The sequence below is a fragment of the Lepisma saccharinum genome, chromosome 14 (genome assembly GCF_977018435.1).
Source record: "Lepisma saccharinum chromosome 14, izLepSacc3.1, whole genome shotgun sequence".
In the NCBI taxonomy this organism is placed as follows: Eukaryota; Metazoa; Arthropoda; class Insecta; order Zygentoma; family Lepismatidae; genus Lepisma; species Lepisma saccharinum.
In genome coordinates, this window is record NC_139242.1 from 76,558,583 (window position 1) to 76,580,607 (window position 22,025).

The window sequence follows — 22,025 nt, forward strand, 5'->3', positions numbered from 1 at the left end:
TTGTTTGAGGGATGATGCCAATTATTGGAATCTCATAATGGGTCTATACCAGTCATTGGCAGGATTACTTTTTTTAACTTCATGAAAATGCCAAGAAGCCCATGGCAAAAAACTGAAGGAAGATGCTAACAGAGAAAAGGAAGAAAGAGAAACAAAATCATGAAAGCAGAGCAGTAAAAATTTTACAGTAGGAATTGGCACTAAAAGGACAGCTACGAACATGTTGAACAGTACAAAGGCAGTAATTAGGTTGTTGACTGATACTTTTGCGTAACAGGGGACTTCAACTCCTGTTCCGACAAACTGAATTTGCTGTAAGTACATTTCTACTGTGCGATATCAACAAAGAATTCGAATGCAGTAGCTACAAGAAGTTGTACAATGAAACATGCATCCCTAAGGAACAACAAATCCACATTCCAGGTGATGTCCCCTTGGATCTCCTCTGCAGTGGAATATTCTGAAAATTTGACCTGGTTTACCACAACAATTGAAGACTAAAATTGGTAAACGACGTAGTACCAAAATAATTCAAACACCGTTTTCCACGTTAAACTGTGAAATGTGCCATGCTTTATAATGTGGTAAACGTGAAAAGTGGCTGATAGCCCTGTAAGTAGTTCAAAGGGCATGTAAAGATGTCACTAGTGTGAGCGTTCTTGCGGGCTGATGTGTTGAACGATGCAATTTCTCAACACTTTTGCTTTTGGCACTTACAACATTTACCACTTTTAGTCCTCAATTCTTATTTATTGTATATATTTCCCACAACTTCCGTTGTTCTTGGAAAATTACTGTGACAGATGAATCCACCATCTGTAAGAAATATTTGGATGTGTACTACATCAATCAGAGGTATCCAGGATGAAATTGGTGTTTCCCCACATGTGACTTGCTGTATTGTGATGCTTCATTGCCAATCTGGTGGTAGCAAAACTTGGCCCTCATTCACCTTTAAAAGTGCTAGAATAAATGAACCAGTCCACAGTTTGTCAAAGATGGATTGAAAATGCTATGGCCTCAAAAGTTTGCCTGCGAGAAAAGTGCTTGTGATGTATGCTGCATACATAGTGAAAGCCTCAACTGCCTTGAAAGTATTTTTACCCAAACCTCATCCACATGTGATGTCTGGTGAATGGATTACTTCATGTGGAAGAACAGACAAGTGGCAACTTCCCTAAAGTCAGTGTGCTTGTCTCTTCCACCATGAAAGATTTTGTGAAAGGCCTAGTGTTAACAAGACATGCTGCCAAATGTAGTGTTACCACCAGAACTCATACTAGGATCGGGAGAGCAATTGTTGTGTTATGATGATGTACAGGGTAAGTCAAAATGATGGACCCCATTTCAGACATTTATTCTGTGAAATATAATGAACATATGTTATTGTGAGACATGTGCTAAGAAAGGTAAACTGTCAAAGTTTTTTTTTTCCAAACAAATCACAAGTGTTCTATGTGAGCACCTCGCAAAATACAGCATAAATCAAGCCGATAGTCTATCTCCTGCCAAACCTTGTGTAGCATGTTGCGGTCAATATCAGCAATGGCTGCTGTGATGCGGGCACGCAGGTCATCCAATGTTGTTGGAAGTGGTGGTACGTAAACATGATCCTTGACAAAACCCCACATGAAGAAATCATATGGGGTCAAGTCGGGGGAACGAGGTGGCCAATGAAGGAGAGGTTGATCCTATGGAGATGCACGGCCTATCCAATGTTGTTCCAATGCCCCACTCATATGGTCCCGAACGCTACTATGGTAATGCACAGGGGCACCATTCAATTGGAGAATGAAATCTGCGATATCCTCTGCAAGCTGTGGAAGGAGCCATAGTTGCAGGATATCAAGGAAAACGAGTCCTGTCACAGTACGTTCATGGAAGAAAAAGGGCCCATAAATCTTTTCATGGGAAATGGCACAAAAGACATTCACTTTTGGAGAATCGTGTTTGTGTTCCACAAATTCATGGGGGTTACCAGTTCCCCAAATCCTTATGTTGTGTCTATTCACTTTCCCTGAAAGGTGAAAAGTTGCTTCATCACTGTAAATTAACCTCTCAGAGAACCCATCCGTTTCCATTAATGCAAGGAAATCAGCACAGAAGGATGCACGCAAAGCATAATCAGTGTCTTTTAAGGCTTGAACTAGTTGCAAGCGGTAGGGTTTCATTTGTAAACATTTCCGCAGAACTCGCCAGACAGTTTTCTGTGGAAGTTGGAAGTTCTCTCGCTGCCTGGTAGGTGGACTTCTGTGGACTCGTTCCACTGTCTCTTCCCCAGTCGATTTTCGTTTACAGATGCAGCTCGAATCTGAAATGTTCATACCACTTACGAATGGCCTTCCCCGTAGGTGGTTCTCTCCGATATTTGGTATGGAAATGCCGTTGCACACTAATCACAGACTTGTTCACATGATAATCAAGCACACCGAAAGATCTCTGTTCTCCAGTCAACGCCATTTTCCTGCTCGCTGCTGACTCCTAGCAGTAGAAAATGGAAACACTGCATGGAAACTAAACTTTGAAAGTTAACCTTTTGAAGCGCATGTCTCACATTAACATATGTTTATTAGATTTCACAGAATAAATTTCTGTAATCGGGTCCATCATTTTGACTTACCCTATATTATGGACCTAGTATGAACTTCTCCAAACGAATCTACTAGGAAGCTGTGGAATGGTGTTGCTGTTTGATACATTTCAAAACTAGCAACTCAAAAAATTGTAAAGAATCATTCATATTTATCATGCACATTATGCACACACACATATTTCATTATAACAGCAGTTTCTCATATATTCAAGTGGGCCTCCCTAATGGCAAAGTGGCATCTTCACCTTGTAATCAAGGGTCCCAGGTTCGGTACCTGGTGGAGGCACATAGTGGTTTGGATCCCACTTTAAACTGTGGATCCAGTCCCTATTAGCCTTACTGTGCTCAAAGTAGACTTAAAACACAAACTCAATCAATCGTATATTCAAGTGTTTTGCAGCAGTGTTATTTACCAATTGTTAGTCACAATTGGCTAAACGTGGCAGAAAAACATAATATATATTGAATTAAAATTAACTGATAATAAACTTGTACGCACTTTATGTTTTGCACACAAGTGTAAGTAAAATTTTCACCCAAATTAAGCACTGTCAGAGTGGTTCCACAACTAAAGTGAAACCCCGATTTTACATCCTGCATTATACCTACGTACATTCAATCTTGATGGTTCAAATGTAGCAAAATGTTATTAAATTTTTCTCTATATACATTTTTATACATTTTAAGTTGTTTTTTTCAGCTTGATCCCTTAAAAAACATAAAATCGAGGTTGCACTGTATTTGGAAACCCAGAGTAACTTGTTGAGTTAAGGGTGAAACTTGCCTCCAATTACATTCCTTGACGTGCCACCATTTTCAACAATGCTTCTTGCCATTTCTTAATGATTAATATATATTTTTACATATCTTCTTTTTATATTCTCAACATTGCAGAAGTGTAGATACTAATAGGATCTTTCTATTTTGAAAGTTCTGGGACGGCTTAAGACAAATATATAACTGCCTGAAGCAAGTGCAGTTTGTATCTTAACTGGAGAAGTTAAGATGTTTATATATAAACTTTATTCTAATGATAACGACTGTAACAAAGTATCATTTTTTTCTACATGAACAGAAAACATGTATATGGTTTAAACAGTGGAAATAATTCAGGAAGTTTGTTTGATAGATCTTTTCAAATTTTAATCTATTTCATTATTTCACATAAAAGTAAAACACATTATATCAATATGAAAACTTATTTACAATACTGTGTAAGAAAATATGCAACTTTGTAAAAATATTTTATGTACTGCTTTGCTAGACTTTGCATTAATGGAGAAATGTGACAAGAAGAGAATGAACAAGTTGAACAATGTGAGACAAAACACTGATAAGACTCACCCAAATCAAAAAAACAGACGAACAACCCCCTTGCAACCCTCAACATGATTTCTGTTAAATTAAAATTAAACCCTTCAAACAATATATACATATGTATATTCAAATGTAATATTCCAAATTTTCTGGCTAACAACTAATACAGGTTGTATACATTAAATCACTCCTTCCTGCACCACAACTGCAGACATCAAAACATGTAGGGTGTGTAATGATTGACTTTACCGGATTCCCTGTTTGCTCACAATAGAAGTTGTTTTAGCTGTGTTTGTTGTCCATAATAGCAGATGGTAGGATTGTAATACTGCACTCAATGGCACAGATTTGCACTTAATACTACATATGGTTTGAACACCTTCTGCTGCGACCAGAGCCAGCCCTAGGGAAGGGCAACTCTGGCACTTGCCCGAAGCCATGTGCTGCAGGGAGCCCTACACCAGATACAAATAATTGTATATGGTTGTATAGCAACTAATCTGGTTTCTCCTACTTCAAAATGTCCAAAATTACCCACTTGCATTCTGACAGAGACATACGTGATAACTGTAGTTGCCCAAGATAAAATATTTACAGCACACTGTAATTTTCAGGTTGTTTTTTTTTTCACCTTGTCAACAATTCTTGAGTCATTGATAATCATTAATATGCAGGAAAAGTGTATATCCACTGTCAGAGAATTAAACTACAAGAGGGGACTTTTATTTGAGCAACCGATCATTGCATTTAAATCTCCCCACCCCAATGTTAGGTCTGTTTACCCAGCAGGCTCACAATCATGTTGGCTCTATCCCATAATATGTATTTTGATGAGTGTTATTCATCTCCTTGAGTGATCAGTAGATTTAAATCACCCCCACTCCAATGTTGGTTGTATTTGTTTACCTAGCAGTTTCGCTCTGTCTCATAATGTGGATCTTGATAATGTCAGTGAAACTTACTTATATTGAATGTTACAGCAGTGGCACATCGGAAATGGAAAGAAACAATAATTTTATTCACCTCCCATAACTCTTGAACATACTCTGCTTATTCCTCTTCTGAAATACTATATATATATATATATATATATATATATATATATATATATATATATATATATATATATATATATATATTAATTGTAATAATGTTTATATTGTGATTATATAGGACATTTGTACCTCAGACTAATAAGCAGAAATTATTTTTTCATGCCTCTGAAAAATTTTGGTTGTAGGCTCAGCGTATATTGTATGAGGCTGTGCTGAAAATTAATGCCTCCTATTTTTTTTTATGGTGAAAATGCATTTTGGGTTTTGAGCAACCATGCATTGTACTCATCAGACTTTCCCGCTTCTCCATTGCAAGATTGCAACTTCTATCGTTATCGGGTGCTGAGCTATAGCGGGGAAAATTGCAGCATGTCGGTGCCCCAAATTTACATTCATTGGAGAATGAAGGCTTTTTATGGGGATGAATGTGTAAACGTCAGTACTGTACGTGCTCATAATAAAAACCTCAGCTGAGGAACTCTCAACGTAAGTGACAAAGCACGGAGTGGAAGGCTGCATACTGCAACTGATTAAGGTCATCGAAATCATGTTGGTGAACTCATTGGAGAGAACCATCACATAACCCAGGTAGAGCTTGCATTCAAGTGTAGCATATCACAGAAGCAAGTGCAGGCGATAATCGCAAATCTGGAATACCAAAAATTTTGTTCGCGGTGGGTGCCTCGGAATCTCACTCCTGAGATGAAGCAGAAGACACTGAACATTGGCCAACAATTGTTTCAATATTGTCATAGCTTAAGGAACACTGGAGAGTTCACTTTGATTCTGATGATGCAGTGCAAACAGAAGTGAGGCTGTAGCTCTGTCGTTAAGATCAACAATAATTCTACAGTGACTGCATTAAGAAACTGGTCTCTCGTTGGCAGACGTGTGTTGATCGCCAGAACGATTATGTGAAAAAGTAATTGTGTAGATATTAACAATAAAGTTCTAGGAAGTTGCCTGCATTTCTTTCATTCAAATAAATTCAACATTTTTTTATTAGAAAAAAATAGGCATTACTTTTCAGCACACCCTCGTATGCTCCAGGCCACACACTCATCTGAGGCCAACCCTGATTGTGATATAGGTGCACAAACAAATTTCTAAGGGAGGACGGTGTTCAACTGCTGACAAAACATTCTGAATGCAATTATGAACAAGAAAATGGAACAAAATAATTCTCTTGCCATATTTTCTTCAGGAAAACTAAGTCTACAGAGAAGTCTGATGACATTACCCTGTTCAGTGCCCCTATGCAGTGACAATACTTGGTATACCTATTTAACACAGCCTACATGAACTAATGAGAACAGGTAAACATACTGCTACGAGGGCAACTACTTTTTCTCAAGTATAGATGATGATACCACAATGTGACCATATGTCAAAGAGAACATTTAACCCACATGACTGGGTGGCAGTGTGACAAACAGTTATACACAGGGGGCAGTGCTAATTCAGTGGTTAGTCAACCATGGTGCAGAATGGACATGAACCAGCATGAACAGCATTCATACATTAAAATAACAGTTCTTTGAGGGGAGAAGGGATGTCAGGGAATGCCACATGGAACTGATGGAACTAATGCAAGGCAGGCAGCAGCATTTCAGTGAGGTAATAAACACATGTAGCATGACACTGGGTGTTTCCTCACTTTCCTATCCTACACATGGTCACATGAACTTCATTGTTCATACATTCCAAAGTCCCACACACTATAATAGCCTTCCATTTGTATATTTCGAATTTTTGTGCCGGTCCGGCATTGTCACAAAAAAAATAGTTGCCATGACTTATGAGCCAACCCTCATATATAGATATGCAAGAAAATTTGCTGAAGACAATTCCACAGTCTCTTAATGTTTTTTCTCTGCTATGCCTTGCCAAATGTCTCATACATACATGATTAGTCAAACCAGTCTTTTTACACACATTGCATTTGTAACATTTTGGGCTTGTTGTTTGTAGAATTATGTAATTTGGATTAGAAAAATGTTCTTTAATATGCTTCCAAAATGTCTCAAGTTCATGAAAATAATAATCACATAAACTACACTGAACTGGAATCTCATCAACTTTTGTATACCACATGATATGTCGCTTAACATTTCTCTTGCTGGCTAATTTCAAGTCACAGAATTCACACAAAAATTTTCTCCTGTGTATGGACCCTGCTGTGAATTTCCAAAGTAAGTGGACACAAAAAGGACCTGTTACATGTGGCTCATCTATGCAGAATAGTTTCTTTATGTAACATTCTAGTGACGAGTTAATTTAGTTCCTTTTGCCATGAAAAGGTTTTGGTACTATGAGCAAGTGTGCATGTTTATTAAAATTTTTGTGATGAGGTACATCTTGAATGCTATGATTTGCCAAATGCCTCAAGCACAAGTTTCTAGTTAAGCCAGACTTTTCACACAGGTTGCACTTGTACAGTTGTGGACTTGAGTTCAATAAAGTAACCCACTTTGAATCACACAAATGTTCCTTTATATGAACCCAAAATGTATGGATTTCGGAGAAATTTTCGGTACATAACCTGCATCTGACTGGAACTGTGTATTTCTTTAGATGCTGCAACATGTGGCGCTTAATGTTTCTCTTGCTGGCTAATCTCAAGTCACACAATTCACATTCAAAGTTCTTCTCTCCTGTATGGACTCTGCCGTGAACTTCCAAGTCACGTCGATAGACAAACGTTTTGCTACATGTGTTGCACTTATGGGGTTTGGGTTCATTATGTGATGTCATGTAGTGGTAAGTCAGTTGATTTGCTTGCACGAATTTCTGAAAACATATGTTGCATTGGTGAGGTTTCTCTCCAGTGTGAAGGTGCATGTGGGTAATGAGATTCTCCTTCTGGGTGAATGGCTTATTACATATTCCACAAATAAATGGAGTCTCTCCACTGTGGATTCTCATATGTCGTTTGTAATGATGCAACCTTGAGAATGTCTTGTTGCACAATGTGCACGTACGTGATTTAGTGTTTAAATTGACTTTGATGTGATTTTTAGGGCCTCTTTTCCTTCTGTTTCTTGATCCATTCACGTAACCCGTTAATGAGTTGCTGGAGTTCCACAAAACTGGTTCAGTAACGTCCTCTAATGCTGAAACTATCAATTCATCTTTCACTGAAAAAGAGTCTATCAATTCATCTTTCACTGAAATGGAATCTGAGTTGAGATCAGGGTATTGTAACTCACTACGGACAATACTTAGTGGATCCAAACATTCTTCGTCTTTAACTGGAAAACAACATGGTTCGGGATTAGTCATTTGCAACTGACTTCCTGAGGAACTTGAATCCAAGAGCCCTTCTTTAAACAGTGACGATGATTCTATATCTGTACAATGCGAGTGGAGTGTAATACAAGTTGGTGAATTTGATGGAAATTGATCTTCAATTGAAGATACAGATGGTACTGTATCAGGTTTTTGTGTCTGATTTATTGAACCCAATTTAAGATGAAAAATTGCTGTGAATGAGTCTTGTACTTTACATACTGATGTTTTGTCTTTCAAATCACTGTAAATATTTGCCATACCATTCATCATTCTTGACGTTAGTTCCTCATGTGAAGACCTGTAACAAAAGATAAAAAAACAAATTACTCAATTATAAAAAAATACAAGTAGATATAGTGAAATTGGATTTTACTTTTTTTCTGCAATCCCTACCAAGCATTTAGTTGGACATTTTCTGTAAAAGTAAATGTTTTACAACCCTGAAAAAGGGTATAAGTGGTTCCACTTTATCAATATATCATCAACTGATATAAAATGCAAAATATTTACATCTGGTACATACAATAAACATCACAATTTTCCATGCCTAAACATACAATACTGCAACTGCTCAGATTAGTGTTGCACTTGGGAAAAAAAATAAAAAATTTAGGAGTCACTGAACATCCACACTTAATATTTAACCTGCCATTACTCATGGGTGAGCACTACATTCACTTTTGTTTTCAAATGCTTGTAATTCGAGCTTCATGGAAGTGTGAGAGCCAAGCTCTCGCCTACCTTCCTTTGTGAGTATCCCTTTCAATAAGATACCACAATCCAAAATATGAGTCTCCGCTTACGCTCTCTGAGCGATCATCTCTCTTTTAGTTGTGTCAAAGGTGCAAGAAGAAGGGAACACAGTGCTCAACCGCGATTAACTGTATTTTCAATTGGTAATGAGTTACAATAGATTTTATTTGCTTCTTAAAGAAAGTAAGTGAAGCATTTAAATATGTATCATTCTTGAACAAAATACACATACATTGCATAAAGTTCCTGATGTGAGTCAAATTTAGCAATCAAAATAATTACAAATATGAAAATACGTGGGGTGAAGCTCACCCACGAGTAACGGCATGATAGATCCGACTGCGAGTAGCACCAGGTTAAGCATAATTTACACCTTGCACCAATACGAATTTGAGTTTAAGTTTTGGTCTAAGTCCACCTTTACACACAGATAGGCTAATCGAAACTGAAGCCGCAGTTCAAGTGGGATCCAAACCACTATGTGCCTCCACCGGGTATTGAATGTGAGACCCATTGTTTGCAAGGTAACATACGTTACAACTACGCCATCGGGCAAGCCATTATGCCAATACAATTATGAATGGAGTATATTCTATACTAATATTTGTTGGTATTTCTGTCACATATTTGGTTCTAACACAACATTTCATCTATTTCAAACAGTCTTCATCAAGTGAGATAATAAATATTCACAGGCTGCTTTTAATTCTTCTTTGCTTCTGTTTCCATATTGTTTTTGAATATGCAAGATTGTGAATGTGGTATTTAACTTTCATCAATAATATTATTTAGGAAATAAAATGTTAGTAACATATTACTGAGTTACCATTTCAAGTATTGATGCAGTGCATAAAATTCTTGCATCTTCTTCTAATAATGCATGTGTGTTTAGGTTATACTTTATTAGTAAAAGGCCAAACAAAACAAAACAGGATTTTGGAAAGGACAGGTTGTGTATACGTTTTAGGAATACTGAGCAAAAGGGTGGGTTATGACCCCACCCCCATTGGTCACACCACTCACTGCCTCTCATCTAAATACAATGAAAGATAATTATGAAGTAAAAAATGCAGTGATGTGTGGTGACGTCGACACTTGGGGTAGCAATCAGTGGCGTGCTCAAGGGGGGGTTGGTGAGACTGATACCCCTCCCCCTTTACCGCTCAGTATTTCTAAAAATAGAACGTCAATAACAGGAAAAGATTGCAAAATGATGAATGAGTACTAAAAGAAGTACACGTAAGCCCCACCACATTTGAAAATAAAAAAAGATTTGATTTGACTACTAAGCCAGAGATCCTGGGTTCGAATCTCGGCTTGACCATGGGTATTCTTTGAGTGTGTCCCTTCGAGTGGCGGCTGGCCAAGTGCAACAAGTGCAGATGTTTTCACCTAATTTTCAAATTAATATTGACATTTTTCATTTGCTTGTTAAATTAAACTATTTCCCAGCAGAACACACACAATAGTACTTAAATAATACTCCGCTCGGGGCTACGCACGTGAAGAGTTCGTCGTAGCATAAACAAACCAAGAGCAGAAGCTGCCAGGTTGCAGAAGACTTTAGCCGGTTGTCATGGCAACGGTGACGTCACCTAGCATTGGAATTGAATGAGTGTCGCCATCTAGGTGCAGCAGTTCTCTCGTCGACAGAAAACATTGCATTCAGTGGTTGAGGCAAAATCGTTGCGTTCTTGTGAGATCTTGTTCCGCATGTGTGTTTCGCATTTCCTATCGTGTGTTGTGTTCATGTGTTGAGCTGTGGTTTGTACAATGAACCCAGTAAATGACTTAGTGTGTAATTTGTTGCAGACACCATTTTCCAGATGGACGGATGAATACAAAAAAGACGTTTTAAATTGTGGGGGGCCCACTGACACTTACTATTTGTTTTTCATTGCCTATAAATGTACTTCTTCACCTGTTATTTTAGGCACGAGTCACTACTGGTCCCTTCTTCAAGTATATTGTATCATCTTCGAGATTGGCCAAAAGTGGCGGAAAAGCGAAGTAAAATTAACCAAATCAAGCAATCAATCAATGATTTGACTTGATTTTTGTTACTTAGCGTCGCTTTTTTCTCACATTTGGTTAATTGCGAAGATGATACGATAAATTAATGAAAGGTCAAACACAAAGAACACCCATGCCCAAGTCGGAGTTCGAAGCGGAACTCCTGGTGTCCTAACACGCTGTGATAACCACTCCCCCATGGTTGGTTGATTTGATTTAGGTCAGTCTCAGTGTAGAATCTTAATTCATGTGCTGTCGTTCTGCTTAGTGTAACAATATCTGAAACTTTCATGCAAAAGTGGTTGAAGAAGAAAAGGGATTTGGAAACTAAAATGAAATCATAGAAATGTATTTCAGAGGGGGTATGAACCAATGTCTCAGAAATAATAATAGAGTGGGCACCCTCTTAGCTGAGGAAGTGCCTCATACTGAACCTGTCCGGATGGGTTTGTTTCTAGCTTCCAGTTTTTTTATTTTTTTTTATTTTCTATTTTCAGTTAAGCAGTGGACGTATTGTTATACGGATGTTGTTATTGTTTGTTGAAATGGCACAATTTCACATTTAAAAGCGAACGGATGGAAAAAATATTGATTTCTTATACTTTTATACCGAAGAATATAGTACAGCCTTCTTTAAACATGTGTAGTACTGTGTGTATTTTTAAAGATGTAGTTTACAATAAATTAGTTTTAAAAATGTGTAAATACTGTACAGTAATGCATACACAGTAGTTTTCTGTGCTTTTTTTCCTGCTCATCTGAAGTGATGTTTTCTGTATTCCATTACATAATTCACTTTAACTGACCAAGGTTGATATGTTGAGTTAGTGTTTTAAGTCCACTTTATGCACAGCAAGGCTAATCGGGACTGGACCTACAGTTTAAAGTGGGATCCGAACCACTTGTGCCTCCACCGGGTATCGAACCCGGGACCCCTTGATTACAAGGCGGTGACGCTACCACTGCACCATCAGGAGGCCCTAACCGACCAAGGGTCCGGTCCCGTGGAGGCTGGTTGAGTGGGCACTCATTGTAATAGGGTTTAAATTAAAATAATTAAATTATAATTACAATGTTAATAAAGTTTTCAATAATTATTGTATTGTTATTATTGCATCAGTAGGTAAAAAAAATGGAATAAGAATAGAGATATAACAGCATGTATTCATTATCCAGCTTGCGTGTGTTCAAGATAACCAAAAATTTGTATAAAAACAAAGAAAGGATATTAATGTCAAATAGATAAAGAAGTCAATATTTATTGAATAACAAAAAAGGATGTTAGATCCAGTTAACAAAAAGTACAGTTCCTGATTAATATTTTATGCAGTGATCAGAACGCTACATTTTATAAATGTTGCTTCGCTACAACTACAGCTACTCTTCCAAAATGTAGCTTCGCTACAGCTACATTTACCAAAAAGTAGCTCGCTACGCTACTCCTGTTCGCTACTCGCTACTTCGCTACTTTTGCGCTACTTCTGTATTAAAAACTTAAACAACTATATGGCTATTCAAAAGAAGCCCTAGTATGATAGTTGTACGTACTGAAAAATAGATTTATTACCATGATTCCCTTCATTCTATAATTTTTATAGCAGTGTTACTTCAGTTACATAATTTTAATAAAGTGTTTGAGAATAAAGTACCTTTGTAAGTGGCATATCAATTCAAAAAACTAGGTCTTACACGTATCCGTGATGTTCTGATTGTCATTTGAAAAATATTTATGTGACAGACTTCTTTTTAAAATTAATTGGAAGAATATCACATGTATCGGTGGCCGCGGTGGCTCAGTCGGTAACGCGTCTGACTACCATGCTCAAGGTCCCGGGTTCGATCCCCGGCCGGTTCAAATCCGGGAACTTTTCTAAGGTTTGGAATCGGCCCCGGCGCCCACCCAGCGTCGAATAACATGGGTACCTGGGGGAAACCCTGGGGGGTAAAGGCGGTCAGGGGCGTGATGCTGATCACATCACCCCCACTCACGACCGGATCAAGAAAGTGTGGGGCGTTACCACCACACCCCCTATACGCCTTCATGGCGTGGTGCTATGCACAGGGGAGCACTTTACTTATTTTTTTTACTTTTATCACATGTATCGAAATTAACTAGAACGTGTTGCACAAAATGGGAATAAGATAAAAATGTGATATTTAGCAATTTAATCTTCTTAACTTAAACAGAATGTTATTTGGGGGATGGCGGATATTTGCTCGAACCTTGAGGATAGCTGGGGGATGCTTCTAATGGTATAAATGAGAAACAGGTGGAACAATGCTTTACGTAAGTCTTTCTGTCGAAAATGCTTCCCCGAAGACACAGTGGAAATCGTAATTGTCACCTTGTATTCAAATTGCCCCAGGTTCGATACCTGGCGGAGGGCACATGGTGGTTCGTATCAGTCTCGATCAGCTGATTTGTGCATAAAGTGGACTCAAAACAAACACTAGGAAAGACTCCTAGTTGGGAAGATGGGATCCTCCTGCTCCTCCATTCCTCACTCATCATTCTTCCCCATTCTCACAATTAGCCAAAAGTGGCAGAAAACGGCCTTAGATAAGAAAATAACTAAATAAACAATGCATCCTCATTGCCATGATTAGAAAAAGTTACAGGAAAGGGACGCAAAAGTAGGAAAAATACATAAATTTGAAAACTGTGTATTTTAACAAAAAAATGTCATTTCTGCAGGAAAGTCAATAACTTGTACGTTTTTTTTTTTTACAATATGATAAAATATATTGAGGAAACTGATGTGTAAACCCAAGTGTTCTAAACATATTGTAATTTTCAAATTTGCGAACAAATATCATGACCAAAATAATTGTAATTCCAGAAACAATCGTTCTTGTAACAATAATTTCCTGCCGGTGTGATCCTATACACTGACGATGATCAATGCTGTTAACGTACTGAACCATTGATTGCTGGCACTATTGCTTTGTCAGATTAGTAGAAAATGGATCGCCCGTTTTTGCACTGTAAGTTGTGTTTTACACAGTAATTATCGATATTTTGATGTCTGTTATGCCATCGATATCCACAGGATTTGTTCCAGGGGTGGCACAAACGTGGCATTTTTTCCTGGCGGTGTATCAAATGAGGCATGATTCTCCCCAAAATAGCGATGCAGCTAAAATAAATGGCTATTAGCCTGAATGTATTCATATAGGCCAGTTAGTTATCTGGATATTAGAATTATTCAGATACTAATGAAATAAATTACGCAGCTATTTATAATCTGCGATATAAATATATTTATAATCTAGATTATCTGTATTTGCATGTAATGGACTTTGTCTTTTTGAGTCTCTTGCAAAAGTAAGCAATATTGTCATTTATTTTTGACGCCGTTGCCACATTAAAAAGTTACCTCAAAATGCTGAGAAAAATGTAGCTGTAGCGAAATTTTCGCTAAAACTACAGGAATTTTGTAGCTTCGCTACCGCTACAACTACAATTTAAAAAATGTAGTGCCACTACAGCTACCGCTACAAATTTTGTAGCTAGCTACAGTAGCGACGCTACAAGTAGCGCACTACTTCCGACCACTGATTTTATGCATATTATCATTAGTAACAGTATGCACAAATCATCTTTGGTACTGTCCTTCATATGATCCCAATATAATCCGTGCCTTCTAGTAAGTTCAAAGGAAATAAATAAGAGTCAATTATACAACAAATACATTTTAATTATTTAATTTATGTACTTGCTAATTCTTTCATGTTAAGGGTGGGGGCTGGATGCAAGATATATTTATATATATATATATATATATATATATATATATATATATATATATATATATATATATATATATATATATATATATATACACATACATACATATATATATATATATATATATACATACACCGCGTGAGGCACCTAAAAGTACCACCTGAAATAGCGAAGAAACCAGAAACAGTAGCGATGTGAGGTTTGAAGAAACAATAATATCAAATGGGGCTCGTAAATTGGAGGTATGGGGTGGGTCGAAAAATATCCACAAATGGGGCATCTGGAGCAAAGTCATATATTTTTTAATGAAACGATATACAATAACACGCATAATATAAAAGAGCACATGCAGAGAAACACAATGCCGTTGGTCTCATGCATCTACTGCACATAGGAACGAAGATATGGCCATGTGAAAATATGTAAACAAACTAACAAGTGGCCACTTGACCGTCAGTACCACGGCATGTAAGATTTCTCAGGTGCCTGACAGAACTGCCTTTACGCAGAGCAAGTTTTGATAGCAGGTCCACGAGATCGTGTTAGTTCATAGCAAGCAGTCGTAGTGATAAGACCGAAGATTATGGTGTTCACAAACATAGAAAAAGCGGACATGATCCTGATTTATGGGGAATGCCGAAAGAATGCCTCAGAAGCCTATCGTGTGTACGCAAAGAGAGATATCCGGACAGACGACAGCCATCTCGACGTCTGTTTGGTAAGTTATTTATTAAATTAAGAGACACCGGAAGTGTAACACCACGAGCACGTGTGCGGAACAAGCCAACTACAGGTGAGGCAGGTGCAACAAATGTTCTCACCGCTGTTGCTGTGAATCCGCACGTTAGCTCCCGTGAAATTGCCAGGGATGCTGGGATGAGTCAGCGAAGTGTATTGTGCATTCTGCACACACACACACACACAAGTTTCACCCATATCATATCTCCCTCCATCAGGAACTTCACGGGAATGATTTTGTGGACCGTGTTCGGTTTTGCACATGGATGTTACGACACGACACACCCGATTTGTCACGTATCCTTTTCACTGACGAGGCAACTTTTACCAATCATGGAAATGTCAACCTAAGGAACATGCACTATTGGTCGGTGACAAATCCACATTGGCTTCGCCAAGTGGAACGCCAGCGCCCATGGAGTGTGAATGTGTGGTGTGGTATAGTGGGTGAACATCTGACCGATACATACAGTTTTTACAACATGAACTGCCTGTACTATTGGAGGACATACCACTTCAGACAAGGAGGGAAATGTGGTACCAACATGACGGGTGCCCAGCTCACAATGCAAGACGCACTACAGCATGTGTGGAAAATACATTTCTAAATCGTTGGATTGGACGTGGAGGGCCTGTCAAATGGCCGGCTCGTTCCCCAGATTTGACACCGTTAGACTTTTTCCTGTGGGGAAAGCTGAAGGACATTGTCTACGGGGATGTGCCAACAACTCCAGAGGATATGCAACACCGCATTACTGCAGCCTGTAGGGACATTCCCTACGAGATGCTACATCCTGTGCAACGATCTTTGCGTGGGCACCTCGTTGCCTGTATCGCAGCTGACGGCCACCACTTTGAACACACACTTTGACAGGTTTTTGCTTCTTACGCAGTGGTTCTTCGACATACTGTCATGGTCATTTTCATTATGCTGTAACACTGTCAAATACATGTTGCTGACGATGTCTACTGTATTTTTTCTTCCTTTAACACGTTCTGTCTTCATCTTGTCCAATGGCTTCCGACATCTCATACTTGTACATGCCGTGGTACTGACGGTCAAGTGGGCCACTTGTTAGTTTGTTTACATATTTTCACATGGCCATATCTTCGTTCCTATGTGCAGTAGATGCATGAGACCAACGGCGTTGTGTTTCTCTGCGTGTGCTCTTTTATATTATGCATGTTATTGTATATCGTTCCATTTAAAAATATATGACTTTGCTCCAGATGCCCCATTTGTGGATATTTTTCGACCCACCCCATACGTCCGATTTACGAGCCCCATTTGATATTATGGTTTCCTGCAAACTTCACATCGCTACTGTTTCTGGTTTCTTCGCTATTTCAGGTGGTACTTTTAGGTATATATATAAAATAGGATCAGAAAAGGTGCCAGAAGGGCGGATAAATACTAATGATGAAGGAGACAGTAAACACTTACCACACGAAGAGAAATTATTCTATATTTCGCGATCTAACTCGCATTTTCAAGTTGAAGGAGAAAGATCGGCGTTACTAAGAGAAGAGGCGCCCCCCCCCCTCTCTCTCTCTCTCTCACACACACACACACGCAGAGGGAGAGAGAGAGAGAGAGAGAGAGAGAGAGAGAGAGAGAGAGAGAAAGAGGGTGAGTCACCTAAAATTAACACCGGAAATATCTCGTGAACAACAAAAAATATTGAAAAACTTATTTCGCAGATATAATGATATGAGAGAGGCTCATGAAATAAGCGGACACAATACATTCAACTATGTAAGGAAGTATGATTTTCAACACAAACTTACGTTTTTTAAAAGTAGTGAAAAAATCATTAAGGACTGTGTGTGTTACATTGTAATACGTCAAGTATTTCTCAAGTAATTGTAACGTTAAGTTGACGCTTGAAACAAACATCTCGGAAGTAGTTCTGTGCGATATATCGATGTATAGCCGGTATTTTTAAAATATCGGAGCATCGATATCATAAAAATATCGATATCAATAATCTCGACATATCAGATATTGAATATCAATGTCAATTTTTTTACGATATTGGCGCTATTAATAATGCACTAAAACAGGGAATGCTCTTTCCCCACTGCTCTTTATGATTACAATGGATGTAATTAACAAAGAGGTGGGGAAGAAGATAGGAGAGGAAGAGATGAAGGCTGTGTTCTTCATTGATGACCTTGTAATATGAGAAAACAGTGAAGAAGAAGTACAGAGACAGAGCTTGATAGTTTGAATGAGGAAATCAGTGCAAAATGAATGATAATGCATGCCCAAATTATGGAGCACCGGTATCAAACTTCTTTCACATAGCCGATATTCACCGCATGGACTGGCCTCCTACATCATCAGATAGGAACTGCATTGCACACGTGTGGAATATGTTGAAAACTGCAATTTGTAGTCGTCCACAGCCTCTATAAACACTGCAGAACTTCATTCACACTGACCAGATGCAATCGATGCACTCATAGCAGGAATGCCTCATGTGTCAGGGAACTGCACAATGCACGGGGAGGTCATACATGTTACTAAGGGACTGTAAGCAAGTGAGTTGAGACACTTGCACAGTAACCTAATTAGTCATTTCCCACTGGACACAAGCACACTTGTTTTGGTTAAGCTAGTGGATTCCTGCTCCTGCTTTGCGTTTCTAACAATGAACATCCTAACACATGTATGATTGTGTGGTACAATAAATATTCTTCATGTCCCATTTCGATACCTAGTGGAAGCACATGACTCAATGGTTCGGATCCCACTTTAAACTGTAGGTCCAGTCCCGATTAGCCATACTGTGCATAAAGTCGACTTAAAACACCAACTCAAAACCAAACCTATTTCCTCATCATATTCATGACATTCCAAACTTTTTGTGAGCAGTGTATTTTATAGTGTTTCACCTACAATTTCAGGTAAAAAAAAAAAAAAAGTAAAGGTAAAGTGTTCCCCTGTGCATAGCACCACGCCATGAAGGCGTATAGGGGGTGTGGGAGTAACGTCCCACACTTTCTTGATCCGGTCGTGAGTGGGGGTGATGTGATCAGCATCACGCCCCTGACCGCCTTTACCCCCCAGGGTTTCCCCCAGGTACCCATGTTATTCGACGCTGGGTGGGCGCCGGGGCCGTTTTCACCGTTAGAAATGTTCCCGGATTTGAACCGGCCGGGGATCGAACCCGGGACCTTGAGCATGGTAGTCAGACGCGTTACCGACTGAGCCACTTTGAAATACAAGCCTGAAAAGAGGAGCATGTGGCCTCCTGAAAAACACACAGTAAAAAAAATATATACTAGAGGTGCACTATAATGATTTACACTTTATTTTTTTTCAGGTCCCATGATCCACCATTCGGGAAGTGAGGACTGGCATATGAAGCTACGAGTCTAGTCTACCGATTGCAGGCAGCAGTGCCCAAAAAGGATTCCCGGTGTTCACACAGCAGCACGTTCCGTACATCATTGTCAGTGAACTATTGGACAACATGGAAAGCGACTATAATAGCTAAAGTTGTACAAGTTGGTTTCTATGGAGAGAGGGTGTGACCACAGCAGAGATTTACAGACGATTGGTGGCAGTGTGTGGTAAACATGCACCTTCACGGAAAACTGTTTACAATTGGGTGGAAGAATGGAAAACAGGACGCACGTCAACAGAAAAAGGGACAAGTTCTGGAAGGAAAGTGACTGTGACAGCACCAGCAAACATTACACGGGTTGAGCAAGTCATTCTTGAGAACAGGTGCATCACGTTTTCTGAAATGGAGGTGACCACAGGCCTGTCCAGAAACATCCTGCAGCGAATCTCTGCAGGATGTAAATCTCTGCTGTGGTCATACCCTCTCTCCATAGAAACCAACTTGTACAACTTTAGCTATTATAGTCGCTTTCCATGTTGTCCAATAGTCCGCTGACAATGATGTACGGAACGTGCTGCTGTGTGAACACCGGGAATCCTTTTTGGGCACTGCTGCCTGCAATCGGTAGACTAGACTCATAGCTTCATATGACAGTCCTCACTTCCCGAATGGTGGACCATGGGACCTGGAAAAAAATAAAGTGTAAATCATTATAGTACACCCCTTGTATTTGTGTAATTAATTGCAAGTATACAAAAAAGTTATGCAAAGTTCATTCCAAAAAATGATTGCTAATGTGTATAGGAAAGAACTTTCTAGTGTTACATTCTATAATAATTACAAGTTTACATAATCTAAGAGAAATACTTACATTTCTTTAGACCTATTTTTGTGAAGAGGTGCATTTTCTGTGCTATGTTTTGCCAAATGCCTCAAGCACATGTTTCTATTTAAGCCAGACTTTTCACACAGGTTGCACTTGTACAGGTGTGGATTTGAGTTCAATAAAGTAACCCACTTTGAATCACACAAATGTTCCTTTATGTGAACCCAAAATGCATGGATTTCAGGGAACGTTTGGGTACATAAGCTGCATCTGACTGGAACTGAATATTCCTTTAGATGATGCAACATGTGGCGCTTAATGTTTCTCTTGCTGGCTAATCTCAAGTCACACAATTCACATTCAAAGTTCTTGTCTCCTGTATGGACTCTGCCGTGAACTTCCAAGTCACGTCGATAGACAAACGTTTTGCTACATGAGTTGCACTTATGGGGTTTGTGTTCATTATGTGATGTCATGTAGTGGTAAGTCAGTTGATTTGCTTGCACGAATTTCTGAAAACATATGTTGCATTGGTGAGGTTTCTCTCCAGTGTGAAGGTGCATGTGGGTAATGAGATTCTCCTTCTGGGTGAATGGCTTATTACATATTCCACAAATAAATGGAGTCTCTCCACTGTGGATTCTCATATGTCGTTTGTAATGATGCAACCTTGAGAATGTCTTGTTGCACAATGTGCACGTACGTGATTTAGTGTTTAAATTGACTTTGATATGATTTTTGTGGCCACTTTTTCTTCTGTTTCTTGATCCATTCTTGTAACCCGTTAATGAGTTGCTGGAGTTCCACAAAAATGGGTCAGTAACATCCTCTAATGCTGAATCTATCAATTCATCTTTCACTGAAAAAGAGTCTATCAATTCATCTTTCACTGAAATGGAATCTGAGTTGAGATCAGGGTATTGTAACTCACTACGGACAATACTTAGTGGATCCAAACATTCTTCGTCTTTAACTGGAAAACAACATGGTTCGGGATTAGTCATTTGCAACTGACTTCCTGAGGAACTTGAATCCAAGAGCCCTTCTTTAAACAGTGACGATGATTCTATATCTGTACAATGCGAGTGGAGTGTAATACAAGTTGGTGAATTTGATGGAAATTGATCTTCAATTGAAGATACAGATGGTACTGTATCAGGTTTTTGTGTCTGATTTATTGAACCCAATTTAAGATGAAAAATTGCTGTGAATGAGTCTTGTACTTTACATACTGATGTTTTGTCTTTCAAATCACTGTAAATATTTGCCATACCATTCATCATTCTTGACGTTAGTTCCTCATGTGAAGACCTGTAACAAAAGATAAAAAAACAAATTACTCAATTATAAAAAAATACAAGTAGATATAGTGAAATTGGATTTTACTTTTTTTCTGCAATCCCTACCAAGCATTTAGTTGGACATTTTCTGTAAAAGTAAATGTTTTACAACCCTGAAAAAGGGTATAAGTAGTATTGAAAGTTTAGGCAATGGAAAGGTTATTGTATGGCTGTGCTGTACATGATGAGCTGACAGGTGCTAGCAATTGTAGTTTATGTCATATTTTTAAATTATGCAGTAGAACTATACGATACAGTAGAACCTAAATTTTATGTTCGCCACATTATACATTAAATCCTCATGGTTTCAACATAGCAAAATGTTATAAAATTTTAACAGGTTTTATTACATTTTAAGAAAAACCAAACAAAGAACACCCAAGTCGAACCTGGAACTCCTGATGTCCTAGCATGCTGTGATAACCACTTCCCCACGGTTGGTTGATTTGGTGTTTTAAGTCCACTTTATTCACAGAAACAAAACATGTAACAAAACACACTTTTTTGTAGTTTCTTCAATAATATTCATTTGGCTGCTTGAGTTCTGAGATACATTTTTCATTTCAAATTATTTCATTATTCACTGCAGAGTACAACACAGGATCAAGAATGCACACTCATCACGGGTTCGAATCCCGGCGTGGATTGTTCGAGGTCCCTTCATTAATATCATCACATCATCCTCATTTTCGCGATAACCAAATGTGGCAGAAAAGTGAAGTAAAATTAACCAAACCAACAACAATATGAATGTGCGTTCTCTTGCCCAAATAAATACATCCGTTGGAGGCCAAGAAATTAGTAAATTAAAAAAAAAAAAAAAACACTACTAAAATGAGAGCAAGAGAGAGCCTGAGCAAATATTTGTAATTTAATCATTATATATTCCATATTTGAAAAACAAAACAAAACAAAAAAAAAATAGAAAGAAAGCATAACATTATTGTCTGCATATAACACATTCCCATTTCATAAACAATAAAACTACATCCCATATT

The 22,025-nt window shown here is 38.4% G+C and overlaps 1 protein-coding gene across 1 annotated transcript in view; it reads right to left on the minus strand.

Annotated features, from left to right (window-relative positions):
* Positions 1 to 5,052: 5,052 nt before the first annotated feature.
* The window catches only part of LOC145999048 (uncharacterized), a 36,212-nt gene continuing 19,239 nt past the window's right edge, over positions 5,053 to 22,025 (minus strand). Inside the window, exons 4-5 of the mRNA XM_083135985.1 lie at positions 19,733 to 20,998; positions 5,053 to 8,554 (exon numbers count right to left, since the gene is read on the minus strand). Coding sequence (XP_082992111.1) covers positions 7,243 to 8,554; positions 19,733 to 20,998 — 2,578 coding nt within the window. The 3' untranslated portion in view covers positions 5,053 to 7,242. The remainder of the gene's footprint in view (positions 8,555 to 19,732; positions 20,999 to 22,025) is intronic.